This window comes from Anoplopoma fimbria, chromosome 10 (genome assembly GCF_027596085.1).
Source record: "Anoplopoma fimbria isolate UVic2021 breed Golden Eagle Sablefish chromosome 10, Afim_UVic_2022, whole genome shotgun sequence".
NCBI lineage: Eukaryota > Metazoa > Chordata > Actinopteri > Perciformes > Anoplopomatidae > Anoplopoma > Anoplopoma fimbria.
In genome coordinates this window covers 7492892-7510252 of record NC_072458.1, presented here as the reverse complement: position 1 = coordinate 7510252, position 17361 = coordinate 7492892, and the positions used below count along the sequence as shown (strand labels likewise).

Genomic DNA, 17361 nt, shown 5'->3' with positions numbered 1-17361 from the left:
TACAAACTGTTTACTGTGGCAAATCTAAACCCTGCCTATGGCCCTGACTCTAACACACATATTTCACACATACTTTCCTCTCCAGACTGCAAGAAGGCCAAAGCTGGATTAGGTTTGATTCCAGAGGGAACACATATTGCAAAAGAATTGCTTCAGAGTATATTGGACTAATGGATGGGGTTGACATAGGTCATCATTCTCTACTTTATGTATTCATACTATTGGCAACAACACAATCTGATTCTAATTCAGTGATTGGTGGAGTTTGTGTTGAGAATTGTCTCTACGTAACTTCAACAAAAAATGTATACATATTTAACTTGTTCGGTTTAATTTAGCAATGAATAGATAATAAAACAAAAAAATAGATAGATTAAAAAAACAAAATAGCAATAACAGAAGAATAAACTATACATATACGTATATTAGCCTGTCAAAGGATTGTGTGGCCCGTAGTTGTTGAAGGGTAATAGAATAATGTATCATATCTTTCTGTATCTCTGTTGTGGCAGAGAGTTAAACTTTTACAGAGATACGTGCCACTATCACCCAGTGCATTTCACTTATTTGTCAATCAGCCAAACCGGAAGTGGATTGGGACATCGGCTCTGTCGGCTTCATAGGGGGATGTCAGTTAAAAACACAGACCTGGCAACCTAAATGACACTCGCAGCCGGAGCTGCTGTGGTGATGAAACGCATCTTAACCACCAGCGTTCACACGATTTGGGACTTTTTCGTCTATTAGCTCTGGATGTAACCCCTACGGATGGAAACAAAGAATCAGGTGACCGCAGGTTGACCAGCGGTGTCAGGCAGGTAACAGCTGCGTGACGGGAGCCGCTGAAATGAGCGATAGAGCCGAGATGAGAGGGCCCGTAACCCGCCGGAGGAGGACGACCATCTCCGGCGGAGGCAGCGGAGCCGCCGCGGTGAAACAAGCCAACGGGAACAAGTGGCACGATGCCGGGGGGAAAGCCCCACATCATGCCGCTGACACCAAAACAAAAGAGGTGTCCAGGCATGCGAGTAAAAACGGGAAGATGGACAGACAGATGGGGACGTCGGAGCAGCAGCAGCCCCCCGGCAGCCCGAGGAGACAGAGGAGTGTGGAGGAGGACTTCAACCAGAGGCTCAGGTAACGTCAACCGTCGGATTTCAAAGACGTTCGAACGTCACGTACGCAAAGTAACTAACGGTAACGGTAACGGTAACTGACAGGACAGGAAGTGGTGTCAGTTAGACAGATGTGACACATCTGTATGAAACCTTTTCACTGGGGGCTAGACGTTTGTCAGATATGATCAAATGGGGCTCAAAAGGGGCCACCTAAATGTCCCGTAGCATCATAGACTGTATATATAATAATAATCATAATAATATATATATATATATATATATATTACATTACAGTCATTTAGCAGACGCTTTTATCCAAAGCGACTTACAATAAGTGTATTCAACATAGGTATTCAAGAGAACTACTAGTCACCAGAAGTCATAAGTGCATCTCCTTTCTTAAACAAGCATCTTAAAGCATAAACCAGAGCAAAAGTATAGTGCAGAAACAAATTACTACGAAAACAATAAGTGCAACAAACTAATACGAATGCAATACGTGCTACGAGGAAGGCTTCTTGATGGTAGTACTTCTTGAAGAGGTGAGTTATAGTGCTGTCACCCATGACTGCATAATTCTATTAAACAGGCTTGAAGTTAACTTTACCCGGGGGATTGGAAATTAATCTCCCATGTCCAACACCTTTCTTTTGAATAAAAGCCAACTTTATCCCCACACTTTAGAGTTACTTGTATTTATTTGGCCCAAGCACAAAAATAGACTTTTTAGGCTTTGAGTAAGAATTGTAATTTTGTCTGAATATCAAGCTGGTGTAGAGATTAAGCCCAAACATGACAGATTGGTTAATACAGTTATTACAGTCATTTAGCAGTTATGTCCCTTGATGGTGTACAGCCTGCTTTGCATAGACATGTCACTGCTACAAGGACAAAAATAAATATTAAAAAAACAAATGCTGTTGGTCACAATTGATTTAACCAAGCATTTGTATTTTTACGTGTAACGTATAGGTATCATTTCAGGAGCCTTGCTTTACATGTACTTTTACTTTGTAAAAGAGAGAAGGGGCTAGATATAAGACTGATATATGGCGGGAGATTGGGTAGGTATGAGTGAAAACAGACATTGTGAGAGGAGACATAATAGCCTGACCCTTACCCTAAATATTTTATGGTGACACGCCCACTTCCCCAGATATGTCTTCACCTTTGAAGCCAACTCTACCTATTGTTGTAAGCTGCCAAGAGTCTGGCCGGTGTTTTATTCACACTTGAACTTAAAGATAAAAGGTTTAAATCGTAAGGGCACAAAGAGGAAACTGCAACACTAGAATGCTAAAATAAAGTGATTGTAATACTTGTATTCCAGTCTTGTCCAGGGTATTCCTGATTTACAGCAACTGTGAATCAACAATGGCATGTGCTTTTGCAATCCTGTGCATGCTGACTACCTGTCTGTCAGCACGTTCTTCTGCCGGCCTTGTATTGCCAGCAGAAGAACTCATTTGTCTACTCTTTCTTCTCTATATGTGCTCATTTCCTTCACTACTTCACTTCAAACCACCACTGTCTCTTCACCTCATCTTCATTGTCCACCTTTCTCTCTTAAATACTGAATTATCCCCTTACCTTATCTCTCTATATCCTGTTTCTCTACTCTTTGTACTTGCACCTCTGCTTCTCCACCACCCACTCTTCTCCTCTTACTTTTTTCAAACTCTCCGTCCCTCTTAATGTATGTTCTTTACTTCATTCTCCTTCTCCTTTATCTTTCATCTCACCTCTGCTGTCCATCTGTCACATTTTGGCCAAGGCAAAAGTTATTGCCTGATGACAGCCTAAGTTTTCCCAATGCTCTTTTGGCATTGGGTCAAAACCTTTAACCTACATACATACAACTCTTTCATTGTGTGGTGCAGTTGTAGGACTTAACATTAGACTACTGGATATAATTAGTTCATATAAGACCCAGTAGAAACTGAAAATAATTTATTTTAATATCTCAACGATTTTCATTTCAAATAATCACAGTGCTGCTACATTACTAAATACAACAAAATACCAGTCCATAAGACATAAATAATTTGAAAGTTACTGCAGAATTACTAAGTGCTTTACAGCTAGGAAAGAAAAGGTGTCAACCAAACCAAAGACAAAAACAAGCAGTAAGACATACTAAATTTCACAAAAATGTGAATTCATGCTTCACAGGGCGTCCTCAACACTGTAATGTCAAATTAGTACATGTTAATTGCTTCGTACACCCCCACACACTCTAAATCATTTGGGCCTAACAATGAGTCACGATGAGTTCTCAGTTTGAATTATACTGCCTCTTTCAAAAATAATTGTACAATAATATTTCTCGTCATGTTTAATTTGAAGATGCAGTTGAATGTTTCCTTAACAGAGGTTTGAGAGCCACTTGAGTGATGTAGCCAATGATTTTATCCCTGAGCTTGTGGAGATAAACTGACAGGAAGAAATGTAAAGAGCTTGATGAGCCCTAAGAATCATCAATAAAACTGTTGACTCTGTGTTTCCATGCAGCTGTCATGTCCTCCAGGAGTCTCTCTTAAGTTCAGCCAGTGGCTACAGCAACTACAGAGGAATCCTCAACTGGTGTGTTGTCATGCTGGTGAGTTGAATTACGTGTCTATTCAGATCTGAAAATGTACTGTGACTTCCACAAAGGACAATGACTCATAACTACTTGATGGAAACATAACTTGCATTTTAATCATTTTTAAAGAGGCATCATTCCTAACCAGTTGCATATCCCAGTCTTTGTTTTTCACTGTCACTCACACACACAAAAACATATACTGCATATAAAGCTGCTAAGTCCTGTAGCACATGTTGCTACACGAGTGATTTTGGTGGTTGCTTTAAGAAGAAAAGCAGAAGTGCCAGCCCACACATGTACAGGACACATCCTCCTGGGATTTTGAGTTGGGCCCTTCTCAGTGACTTTCTGTGACACATGTCTGTTTGAGTTGTCGTGCGAGAAGTCTGATAAGTTGTTTTTTGGTTATCTCTCCTGAGTAGATTTTCCGCCATGCACAGTTACTCCCTCGTGGCCCGGTTGTCATTTCCTGCACTTGTTTCTCATTTCTACAATGTTGATTAAGAAGGTTTATTAGTTACATGTTAATCTCAGTGAGTTTGCTTTAAATGTTGACCTTTCCCTCTTATCAGAAGTAGACTTTCTGTTAGCTGTACTTGCATTTAGGGGGTTCTGATACACCTGCAGTCCACATCCTAAGGATTAAAGTGACAGTTCATACGTGGATCACCCACCATGGTGGACCATGATGAATATGAATGGAGGGATCATCCCTAAATTTCAGGAGAGAGATTATTATGGGGTGCAAAGTATGGAGCATCTGTTAAAACTTGTAAAAAATGTTGGAATTTTAGTGTCTTCTTTGATTTGACCCATATCCATCAGCATTATATGGTTTATTTTAAATCCTTAAAAAGTCACATGTTATAATAATAAATAATAACATCCCTTACTTGCCTGATGGATATTCACTGACACTATCTTCTGCTTGAAGTGGAGTTAGTGTGCTCGCTTAGCCAATAAAGTTGTTGCTCATACTAAAATTCTAGAATAAAACATTAACCCAAAAAATTAATCTTCTTGCAGGGACATTTTTATTTATAGCTCTGAAAAAGAGTCAGTGTGCATGACAGTTTATACTTCTATAGCTTAAGCTTGCTAGGATAAACTGATAAGAATAACTTGAAAGCAGCAACAAAAGCTGGTTGCAAAAATATGAGACAAGCACTCCATATGACAAGAAATTGAATAAGCAGGAGCTCTTGTTAAAACAAGCCAACAGGAACTTTCTGCTCTGTTCCAGTTGCTGATTGAATTGTGTGCGTCTCTGAAGCTGCCCTGCAAAGCTTCTCAATATTCAACCAATGTTAGTATTTTGATAGCGTGGAGGATACAAATATCCAGTTATCCATAATCCTAATAAAATTGAAATGCATGTTTAGTTTTTAGTTTCTATCTATGTGCACACACGTGCATTCTTTGCATATGTGGATATGTAGTTGCATGATCGCAAGCACAAGGGTTATTCCCTGTCCCTGCGTTTGTGTACATTATATAAATTTGTGAGTGTAAGTATTTCAGTTTTTTGTTTATTCAAATCAGGCCTATTTTTGCACTTCTGTGACAGGATTAATTTATGAAGACCACGTCCTGTACTTTTTGGTTACCAGGGAAAGCATCACTTGGTTCAGATCAGACCGTTTTTAGGAAGCCTTCAGGATTAGGCTGTAAGAGTGTGAAGTGGGACCGCAAAGTCGTGATTGTGTGTTTGTGTTTGTGTTTGTGTTTGTGTTTGTGTGTTTGTGTGTGTGTGTGTGTGTGTGTGTGTGTGTGTGTGTGTGTGTGTGTGTGTGTGTGTGTGTGTGTGTGTGTGTGTTGTGTGTGTGTGTGTGTGTGTTTAGTTGTGTAATTTGTCCCCAATAACCAGGACCTCGGCTAAATGCCTAAAATGTCAGCTGCAGGAGCACATGTTTCTACAGATGAGACATTAGATTTGTTGTTATGCTTCCTTCATTTTCTATTTTTAATATTGAAGTTAAAGTGTTTTCAAAATATTACTAATTTAATTCATTCACAAACCTTAAAATATAGGTTGTCGGCCCAAAGATAATTTATAAATTCACTAGTTGCCTTCCGAAACAGCTAAACTTCTTCTTTAAATTCTTGTAAAGTGCTTGTGAAGGAAGTGTTCATGTTGGTTTTTGATATCAGAATATTCTTGTTGAACATGACTTTCTCCAGTAGTTTGGAGGATGAATACATTTCAAGATCTATACCTCTCAAAGACAAGACACATACACTATTTTAAGCAGATTAAGTTTGGTGCTAAAAACAACTTTGTGCTAGTGAACCAACAAAGACATTTTGTTTTAAGATGCTCTACCTTGTTCAGTGGGCCTGGATGATATGAGGACTTAGACAGACGTTGAAGATATTTGGCATGACACTTTTTTGATCCTTGTCAAGCAAAATCATTCTGGGATGTGATACAAACAGTTGATGCTTCAGCTGGTTTTCATCATTGTTCCCTCTGATGTGCAGCCAAACAGATGATGTGAACAGCTTACATGACCACAAAGAGCCAGCTGCTGATTTATTATCACACTCAATTAGTTACTTTGCACCAAGGCTTTTAAAACGGTCACATAAGTGTAAATGACTAGTTTGTTTTATTGTTATTGTTGTTGTATTCTAAAATGTTTTTGGTCATATGAATACAAACTGCTGACTAGTTATTAGCTACAGAACATACATGCATGTCCCCAATAGTCTTTGCTGTGTGTTGAAGGAAAACATTTAACAGAAGACATTGGCCAATGCAAAATGTTCAGTCTTTGTTGGCACCAGTTCTCTCAGATTTGCTTTGTATGTCAGGGTCCTAATGTTCAGCCGACCCCGCAAGCTCTTTCTATTTTTAAACTTACCATACCTGATGTGTCTCTCCAATCCACAGGACACTGAGATACAGCTTAGACAAGTTCATTACTGAAACTATATCGTCACATTTCATCTGGTTCACACAATATCCAACACATACAGATTATTCACAGGTAATACAAATTGTGTTTATAGATTGTGAATTTTGATTTACTTGGACATTATTTGATAAATATAGACGTGTTGTTGTTTGAACAACTTATCTATAGTGTTTTATAACTGAGGAAATTGTAAATGACTATAAAGAGAAGTAGATAAGAACATGTGCTTTACTCAGAGCATACATAGTCTGATCTTTGATTCATTGAAAGGTTTGATTCAACAAATAATAAAAAAAAAATGTATTGTTCATACAACAAGATAACATTTTTATTACTGACCATAAAACAGATTACAGAAAAATACTTCCACAGGGTGGAAATAGTTCTTCAACCAGGCAGCCTGGGTTCAGTTAATAAACCCCCTGCCCAAGTGTCTTTGAGCAAGACAGAGAATCTTGCCATCTCCCAGGGCTGTTGCTCTGTATCTGACTTTGCACACTGACTTCTCTATGATCAGGGACAAGAGAGGACACATTTGTAATGTTGAATAATTGCCAAATCACATTTTGCAATGTTTTCTTAAAATGCTCTGGAGAGGCCTCTTTCACAGGATCATGATCTGCATGATGGTCCTCTGTTGTCCATGCTGAAGGTTACTGAGGCGAAGGTTACTGCTTTGGACAAAAGACAAAGTTAAATCAAAACCACATTGCTGCAGGGTCTTGGCAGGCGAGCGGGCCGAGGGGCGTCAAGCCACATAAGCAGCAGTGCATGACCTTATCGTGTGTCATACGCTCACTGTCCTCATTAGCTTAACTGTCTCTCTAACTCCTGCATTAAACACACCACATAAATTATCTAAAATGTATACATGCTATACATATGCATTGTGGCTCTCTGGGGTTAGGGTTAGGGATATGTGGGTGGATAGCTTTATCTCAGAAAGCTCAGATAACTGCTGGCTGAGTGAAAGCTGGACTCAGACCTTGAACTTAAAGACATAATATAATAATAAACTTGTTTTACTTGACACATTTAACAGAGGGGGCAGAAGCAGGGTGTGACAGTTATCAGGTGCGATGGCAGAAGGAATAAGTTGCTGAACTTAGGTTTGAAACAGATCTTATCTAGGCAGTCATTTAAATGGGTCATGAAGATATGAACATGCAATTTTATGGTGCTCTTTGTTGCTCTTTCTGTAAGTTGCTCTGAATAAAAAAAACAGCTTCAACTGTCACAGTGGTTTTTGAAAGAAAACATCCTGTTTTTGTATTTAATAATTACTCACTCAACAAGCACAATCAAACACATGGAAACCTGCATTCTAATCATTAGCAGAGCTTATTAGCCAGATTTATAGCAGAGTGCTAAAGATATTGTTGGGTCAACAAAGGGCCAGATTGAGTGAATGGCCAGATACAAAACTATGATTCTTTTTCATGCTGTGAACTATGCTCATTAGCTCCTGTTGCCTGTTGCTCTCTTTCAGGTGCTGAGTAATGCACGCCTCTTCTTAGAGAACATTATAAAGTGAGTATGCACCTTCACACCCATAATTATATACACAAGCAGGTGCTGTTGAAACACACGGCCATTTGATTATACCGCTGACCCTTGTTTATTATTACATTACATTAATGTGTCACTTTTGTCCAAAATCAATAGGAACAGGAACATTTGAAGTACATCCAACAGCACATGCACTTAGGGCTTTGTTAGTTTGTCTCTAAAGAATTGAGACAATATTAAGTGCCAGCACGGTGTGTTTGAAAAATTATACTTTTTAATTATATATTTTATTTTTAATTCATTCCTATTAAACTAGATATAAAACAGTTTCTAGTTTAGCTGACCTTCCTAGGGGTTACAATAATTATTTAATTAACCAATTGTCATAGATTACACTGTTACTAGCAGAGTGAAGTTTCTTGCCATACTCTTAACCTCACATAAACATTTTTAGCGTCACATCTACACAAAAGCATTTCTAAATGACGACTGGTGGGAACAATAATTTCTCTTCTCTTATCCAGGTATGGTATCTTGGTGGACCCGATCCAAGTCGTGTCCCTCTTCTTGAAGGACCCCTATAGCTGGCCAGCAGCTTGCCTCATCATTGGTATGGAACATTTACTCTACTGTCCCAAAGTCGTGTAAACAGCTGTTGAATGACTCACAGCCGTTTGTCCTTCTGCGACCATCAGGGTTGATGTTCAAGTTGATCTTATTGGACAACAAGGGAGGTCTCTGTATGCCCTGTACGGAAATCAGGAAACATAAGTCTCCATCACTGTAACACACAGTGTTGTTGACTGTAAAAAAACATGTTTTACAGTCTCGCCAGGTCCCAAGTGGCTGATCTGATACAGATTGTGAGAGCAGATTTAACGAGCCAGATGCTCAGTGATAGCATATAGAAGCATTGTTAGCATGAGTTCCTGTCCTGAATATTCCAGCTCAGCTGTTATTGATTATTTACTAAAGAAGGGTGGCTCCTGACATTGTCTATTTTCTGGGATCAACCAGTAAAACAAGTCAATAGAAATGTGAATGAATGTAGCTGTCCTCGGCAGGGATGGGCACTCGCCTACAAATCAATCTGAATTAAATAGAATGCTGCTATTTAGAGAAAATACTGGACTAATAGAGTACCTGAAACTTGCTATCATGCTTGACAAAATAAGTATTCACCACCAGTTACCAGTTTCTCCGTCTCTCTGTGTGTTTTATGGTGTCACACTGTAAAAGGTAATACAATAAAGTCTGTTGTTTGTCTGTCCTTTGTTCCAGTGTCCAATGTGTTCATCTTAGCAGCCTTGTACACAGAGCGGCGTCTGGCTGTGGTGAGTCATTACAATGATTTGCATACATTTTCCTACTTGCAACACATTTCCCTTTACTATTGTGGACACTGCAAATTTTGCCTAATTGATTTATTCAGTTTGCTTGTTTAAGCTTGGTTGACGAATTCCTGAAAAACTTTAACTCCACCTTTTTTGGATTCCAAAGGCTAACATTGGAATTATAACTTTGTTCAGGGTTATTGCCAAACACATTGGTGAGCTGTTAGATAAACTTCAAAGAGAGTTGAGGTTTGTTATGGATATTCATCATTGAGGCATCTCCCATGAAGGATGTTTGCCTGAAAGAGGTGCGTTACACATCCTGGAGTCTACACTGTGAATTCAGCGTCACAGCGCCTCGCCTCTTTATACCTGTTCTTAACTCTGATAAGAACATCACTCCTGGTTCAGATTAGATTACATGTGATCTAAAACAGTCATTGCCAAAGACTGGGTCTGGACCCACAGGTGGGTCGCTCAAGATCTTTAGAGAAATTAGCAGAATATCTTTCTTAGTCTTTTACTTCACATTTTTATTTGAAGTACACCTTTGAAACCACATGAAAGAGCCTGAATGTTCGTATTGTTCTGATAATTGTAGCCTTCTTAAAACACTGAATCCAATATGAAAGGCTAGCGTACATTCTGTTTGTTTAACTGATGAGAGGAAAAAAAAAAGAGACTGTTAACTCTGCCTAAGTGTATATATTTGGTCATTTATATATAGTATTTAACATGTGTATATGTTTTCAACACCAGCATTCCTCTTCAAATGGCTGGTTTACCTTTTTAAGATAATATAAGATGATGCAGAAATGACAGTAAAGATGGTCAGAACGTTCATTTACAAACAAATCTCATGATTTTCAGCCTATTGTGAAGGTAGTCGCGATGGTTTGCTATTTTAAAAAGTGTCTCCATAAAAAGTTTGGGTAAACACTGATTTAAAACATTTCTGACAGATGCAATATTTTATTTGTAAAAAGCCCATTATATCTTGAGTTGCACAGTAAAAAAGCTGTGATTTTCTGGTTAAAGGAAACAATTATGAAAGCACATCAACAGTCAAATCAAATGTTTTACAGAGACTCGTTTCTGTTTTCAATTTATCATTCCTAGGGTACCATTTCCAAAAGGACAGGACTGATTCTTCATATTTTTAACCTGACATCGTTGTTGATCTTCCCTGCAGCCACTATACTCACTGTAACTTCCATGACCCCAGGTACATACTGAATATATATACATGTTTAGAGTGTGTTTATGAGACATATGAAGCATTTTGAATAAGAACTAATGCTTATTTTGATACAAGCGCAAAAAACACATTGGTCTTCTGCATCAGAAATAGCATTTCAATCATCACTGATGTCAGAAGTTATAATATACAAAATACTAATTAGCCAATAATCCAATAAAGCCAACATTTCATTTATTGCTCTTAGTCAATGACCCTGTGTGTGTTTGTTTGTGTGTCAGTGGGTGGCGTGCTCTCGTTAGGAATCTACACAGTGCTGCTTCTCAAGCTGTACTCCTACCAAGACACCAACAAGTGGTGTCGAGAAATAAGAAAAGCAAAAGCCAAGAGATTAACAAGATCATACTCATGTAAGTATATCAAAACACACACACACACACACACACACACACACACACACACACACACACACACACACACACACACACACACACACACACACACACAGACATTAAGTCAAAGAAATGTTATCCAGATGTGAGTAGACTACTGTACTGGGACAGAGGTATGAGGTGCTCTTGAGCAGGGCACTTAACCCCAGAGTTGCTCCAGAGCAGTTTAGCGGCCAACAGATCAGACTAAGAGTAAAACTGACTTGACAAAATAAATTTGAGTCAAACACACAGACGTCAGCGCACACTTCACAGGATTCACAGGTTTTTTTAATTCAATACTGTACTGCTACTACCATCTAGTGGCGACAAGACAAACTGCAGCTTGCGGCTAACTGTCATGCACACAGACGGAGATTAAAGTTGTGTTTGTTGAACAGCTGTGATCACTTTGTGTGTTTTGAAGCTATTTTAATCCTAAATGCTACTTGACGGCTTTATCTTCTCACTGTGGGAGCTCGGATAAACTGAAAACACACACAGAGACATCCTTGCATTCCAACATGCTGATTGTCTGTTGTGTAAATATAATGTAATGTGATAAGTTTTGTAAAACCACATTGGTATGGTTGTCAATGAAATGAGCTTAAAGTACCAATTCATTTCCATTTTCATGTTTGTCTGTGTTTCAGGTCCGTCCGTGGCACAGTCAAATGGTTCAGCAGTCCATCCTCATGTCTCCTACCCGGGCAACCTCACACACAGAGGTAACCATGGTGTCGGCATGGCGATAAAATTCACTGTGGTAAATTAAATAATGATTAACAATCCTAAATTAACATTTTGTTTCTTTTGTTTGTCTTTAGACATGTACTACTTTGTCTTTGCTCCAACTCTCTGCTACCAGCTGAACTTCCCACGGTCACCTCGAATACGCAAAAGTTTTCTGATGAGAAGACTTTTTGAAATGGTAAGAGGGAATAAAAACAAATAACATTAATTGTTTTTGCTCTTGGTGTAAACTAAGATGGAAAATGAAATGACAACATACATGTTGTCATTTTGACTCGCTCTCTTTGTAGCTTTTCTTCATGCAGCTGTTGGTGGGATTGATACAGCAGGTATGTTGAACATTAACACACCTTAAATCACACAGACAAGCACTCAAAATACACACCAGTCTGCACACACACACACATTGAAACACAAGGTTAAACAGAAAGACATGGAAATATTTGCCTATTTAAACAATTTTTCTCCACGCAAAAAATGCAAGCAATTTTCATTTGTGTCTTCCAGTGGATGGTTCCTACCATTCAGAACTCAATGAAACCATTCCAGGTGCGTACACACACACACACACACACACACACACACACACACACACACACACACACACTACACACACACACACACACACACACACACACTACTAAACTGTATTGTGTATGAGGATGAAGGGATCTCAGGAGAGCAAGAAGCAAGCGACCGTAGACTGGAATTTGTTTTGTCTTTACAACAGTGTCAATAAAGAAATTGTCATTGTGTCTCTAACAGGAAATGGACTTTTCTAGGATGGTAGAGCGCCTCCTAAAGTTAGCTGTGAGTATCATGAGGTTCTGTAGTAACACTGGACACACAATTTTATCCTGTCATAACCTCACAATGAAATAAATAAAATGAAATGAAAAAAACACCACTTTTACCACTTAATCCTGCATATTGAACTATGAGGTTTTCTCCCTTGGTCATAACTGTCTGTATTAGAGGGGAGGTAGCAACATCGCAACCATAGTGTGACCTTAGCAACCTAGACACTTCTCCTAACATCTCCTATGACCCTCTTCTCCCCCTCCTCTTCTCCTCCTCCTCCTCCTCCTCCTCTTCCTCTCCCAGGTCCCTAACCATCTGATATGGTTGATATTCTTCTATTGGTTTTTCCACTCTTCTATGAACTTTGTGGCAGAGCTGCTACAGTTTGGAGACAGAGAGTTTTACAAAGACTGGTGGTGAGTTGAATAAACATCAAATACACAAAATGACATGCGCACACAAATACACAATGCACACATTAACAATTTTAACATGTTGACTCAGAGTCCGTTCCATTAAATCTCAAGGATAATACAGCAATTGACAGTTCAGTCCAAATATTTTCAGCTGTGATCCTCTAAATTGTGGATCATGTGTCACACGTCACACAGTAATTCAAGCGTATTCATTAAATATGTAGTCCTCATTCAGAACAACCAATGATCTTGTAGTCAAATTCTCAAACTGTGCAACTTTTGTTTATTTCAGGAACTCTGAGTCCGTCACATATTTCTGGTCGAACTGGAATATCCCAGTTCACAAGTGGTGTCTGAGGTGAGCACCAATTTTTTTTATTCAGCATTGACGCCATTTTGGCTTCATGTTCTCTTTGTCATCTTTATGAAATAAAATCCAAAAGAAATTGGTAAAAGAAATAAAGGTGTGGACCGCCGTTTATTTGGGGCTATTTTCCGACAGATTTTTTAGATCAGTGTAATTTGTGGAGTGTCTTTGCTTAATCATGTATCTTTGTGTGTTACAGACACTTCTATAAGCCGGTGTTGAGGATGGGAGTCAACAAGTTTCTGGCTCAAACAGCAGTCTTCCTGATGTCTGCCTTCTTCCACGAGGTAAAGTCTAAATATCTGCTCATTCAACCTCAAACCCGTGCAGTTTTTACTTATTGTCTGTTCATGAAATGGCCTGTAAAAAGATTGTGCAGCTTTTACATATTTTTAATATCTTTTTAGAAAAAGTTCTGTGACTGATATATTGTGTTTCTCTCTTCAGTACCTGGTGAGTGTTCCTCTGAAGATGTTTAGACTGTGGGCCTTTATGGGAATGATGGCTCAGGTGAGAAGCATTGAACCGTCCATCGCTTTCACTTCGTCACTTCGTCACAAATCTCTTTCTCTCCTCTGCTGTAGGCAAACACACTCTGACCTCTGAACTTTCATCTCTTCAGGTTCCTCTGGCTTGGTTTGTGGGTCGTTTCCTGAACGGAAACTACGGCAACGCTGCTGTGTGGATCTCACTCATTATTGGCCAGCCTGTCGCTGTGTTGATGTACGTCCATGACTACTATGTCATTCATCATGGGAGCACGACATAGTACCGGACAAACACACGCGTTCCCACAGTCACAAACACAAACAGGTACAAGTCATGTTGCAAACACGCACACCAGTCTGCAGGACAACTCAATGAGTCAATGTAGAGCAAGTTAAGGTGACATTAATAGAAAGACATGTTATTTTGAACCTGTCGGTGAAAAGCAGCAATAGGAAAATTGTCTTTTGACTCCTGTTTTTTTGCACTAAAGAGAAATGAACCATAGTATGCCAGGAAATGATTCTAAAAACAAGAGCAGTGTTTGCTTTAAGGCAGCATTCCACTTTAGTTAGGCAAACATACTTTTATAGTCAGCCTCATGTATTAACTTTGGGATCCGCAGTCACCACCCACTCTAAATATCTGTATCTAGCATGGGATGTTTTAACTTTAAATAATCCTGGGCCCAAAGTGTTAAAGAACTCTGATTTCTGTAATTGGAATTCAAAAAGTTAATGTGAGGAAGATTCTTGAGGTCTAACTAAGATTAGATTAGATTAAAGCACTTTGGTGCATTTAAAAGTGGAAACTCTGCTTGTAACCGAGCACTCCTCGAGTTTTTTGAAAATGTGTCCACGTTTGTGATCCACTGCCAAGCGAGCACAGGCCCGACGAGGATCCTGTCGCCAAAGAGCTGATGTGAAAATGTTGTTTCCATATCAGTGGTTGAGAAGTCACTTCTTTCTTGTATCCAAAGGCAACAGAGGAATGATGAAGCCAGATAAACAGATTGATGCAGTGCAATAGTTGAGTATAACAGATACTGTTATGATACAAAGACTTGTTAAACAAAAATGATTAATGACAAGAAACTGAAGGAAGAGATGCTAAAAAGTGAACGAGAAACTGTAAAAGGAAGTTTTTGTGACTTTATTTGTACAGTCGTGGACCTCCAGGCAGCCTCTCCTCTTCTGTCTCCTAACAACATCAATGCAAGCTTTTAGTGTAACGGTACATGCTAGAGGTGTGTTGTTCCCCGGGCGCTTCATTGCAGCCCACTGCTCCTCCGGGATGGGTTAAATGCAGAGAAATAATTTCCCCATTGTGGGACTAATAAAGGATTGATTATTATTATTATTATTATTATTATTTGTTATGACACGTGTCTTTTTGTGTTGCATTTGACTTATCAGATGCTTTATTTTATACTAGTATCATTTTATTTGTCTTTGACACTGTCTTCATTTATGTTGTGCCAAATAACAATTGGTGTTATTTTAAATTTATGATTTTACTCAGCAGTTGATTTACTGATTTCAACCAATGAATGTTTTTGCACTTTAAAGAGATGCATGCTGTTGACTAAAGCAATATATTTTAATGTATTTTTTAAAGTTTTATCAATCATGAAAGGAAGATATGTTTTGTTGAAATCATTTTATGTTTTTTGATTTGCTTGTTGACATTAGGTTGACTTATTTTTTTTTAACTTTTTAGGAAAGTAAAACAGCAGCTGCAGTGGTAATAAGGAGAGTTTAAAACAGAATTTTTATGCCATAGTTTTTTCAGTATTTAAATTCTAAAGACTCGATTTCTTGGTTTGACCGGATTTAAAAGTTGCCAATAAGGACGTTGCCATATAAAAGTTAGATATTGTGTTATTTTACCTTTTATGTTTTGAACTACTTTCCGAAGAAATAGTGACAGTTGACTGATCATGATAAGTCTGAGCCTTTCTTTGTGAGATCTGTCTTTTCTTTCCTTATTAATAACATTTCAGGTAAATATTGTTTTTAAATTATAACACCAGTTATCAAAAATACTTTGTTGGCATTCCTGATTGAAATTAATTGAAGTGCCTGCTGTTAAAAAAAAAAGCTTGAACTCAAAATGTAGAAAATGATAAATACAAATTGTTTTACATAAAAAAGACAGAGCAAATACTTCCTAAACCTTATCCTTTGTGGCAAATAGATACAAAATGCATTTCTATTCATGGTAATTGAAATATTTGGAAGCTGAAGACTTACTGCCCGATCAGTAGTTCAAATTCTTGTACAAATGAACCTTTAAGCAGAATAACACCTTTTTCAATTTCAAAGCAGTATATTTGATTATTTCATGGAAACAAGATGTTATTTTGCAGAGCCTCATTCAAGCATAACTCGTATCACCTTATTCAGTGCACAAATGGTAGCTTTAATATCTGTTAGACTGACCCACTTTTATCAACAGATGGGATCCAGTTTTAAAAAATAGTGTAAACTTTATAAACTGTGAGCAGCGGTGAGTGCATATTTGCTCAATGTTCTTTTTTTTTTTTATAAATAAAGTGAACATCTGAGGATTATTCCAGAATCAACACATGTAGCAACAGTGTTTTAGGTACCAAACTGAGGTACCATACGGCCAAAATACAAAATGAGTTTTTCAGTGTATTTTCTTTTGAAATGAATGGAAAGACTAAAACACTAAACAGTAAAATCCTTCGATATCAGAAAATACTGGACACATTCAATGGTAAACACAACTTAAATAATCCAAAAGTGCAAATTTACAATTTCTCAATTGTATGAATCTCCTTTGAAAAATATATTGACTCTAAGTTGTTTAGTTTTGTTTGCGTCTTAATTTGTTATGTTGTGATATTACTTGAAAAAGGAAAATATAAAGTGACAGGGTGTCGACCCCCAGAGTTTAACATGAGAAGCTTCATCACTACAGCTTGAGATGAGACGATCAAAATTCTTCTAAAGGATTTGTTGCATCTCCCAGTTCTTGTTTTTGTGTTTTTGTACCACTTGCTGTTCCCACAATATTACCGCACTATGTCTGCTCTTGGAATAAGAGTATGAAATGCTGAAGATGCATCTTAAAGTTGAACTGTCTTTAGTTGCTTTTGAATGATTGTGTGATGCAACATATAGTTAAATGAATGTATTACTGATCTATTCATACTGTAAACAGAAATCCAAAGTGAAACAAAGATTATTTGTTATGGGAATGCAAATCATTTTCACAGCCTTTCACTTGAAATGATGTGTGTCATTTGATAAAGATTATTTATATATGACCAATGGACTTGTCTATTAAGCCTTTTTTTTTTTATTAGCGGTTAACCGTTGAGTATCCTGAATTTACTGGTTATTATCTTTTCAAGCACATGTAACATGGCTGCTGTTGAATGCGTGGCACAAACTATTGTTTCTAGAAAACTGAAA

The 17361-nt window shown here is 38.0% G+C and overlaps 1 protein-coding gene across 1 annotated transcript; it reads left to right on the top strand.

Annotated features, from left to right (window-relative positions):
• The first annotated feature begins 625 nt into the window (after positions 1 to 625).
• Positions 626 to 17208, top strand: dgat1a (diacylglycerol O-acyltransferase 1a). The gene is made up of 17 exons (XM_054606441.1): positions 626 to 1137; positions 3630 to 3717; positions 8113 to 8153; positions 8657 to 8742; positions 9414 to 9466; positions 10586 to 10691; positions 10946 to 11074; positions 11749 to 11823; positions 11923 to 12026; positions 12139 to 12177; positions 12356 to 12397; positions 12614 to 12658; positions 12953 to 13065; positions 13358 to 13423; positions 13632 to 13719; positions 13880 to 13942; positions 14055 to 17208. Exons 1-17 carry the CDS (start codon positions 848 to 850, stop codon positions 14199 to 14201), a joined length of 1575 nt encoding a protein of 524 aa, XP_054462416.1. The 5' UTR covers positions 626 to 847; the 3' UTR covers positions 14202 to 17208.
• Positions 17209 to 17361: the final 153 nt, after the last annotated feature.

Excerpts from the sequence above, each read along its gene's own strand:
- dgat1a (XM_054606441.1), top strand. The coding sequence starts at position 848 with ATGAGCGATAGAGCCGAGATGAGAGGGCCCGTAACCCGCCGGAGGAGG. Across the intron at positions 8,154-8,656 it reads TTCTTAGAGAACATTATAAA|GTATGGTATCTTGGTGGACC; the intron begins GTGAGTATGCAC and ends TCTCTTATCCAG. Across the intron at positions 8,743-9,413 it reads AGCAGCTTGCCTCATCATTG|TGTCCAATGTGTTCATCTTA; the intron begins GTATGGAACATT and ends CCTTTGTTCCAG.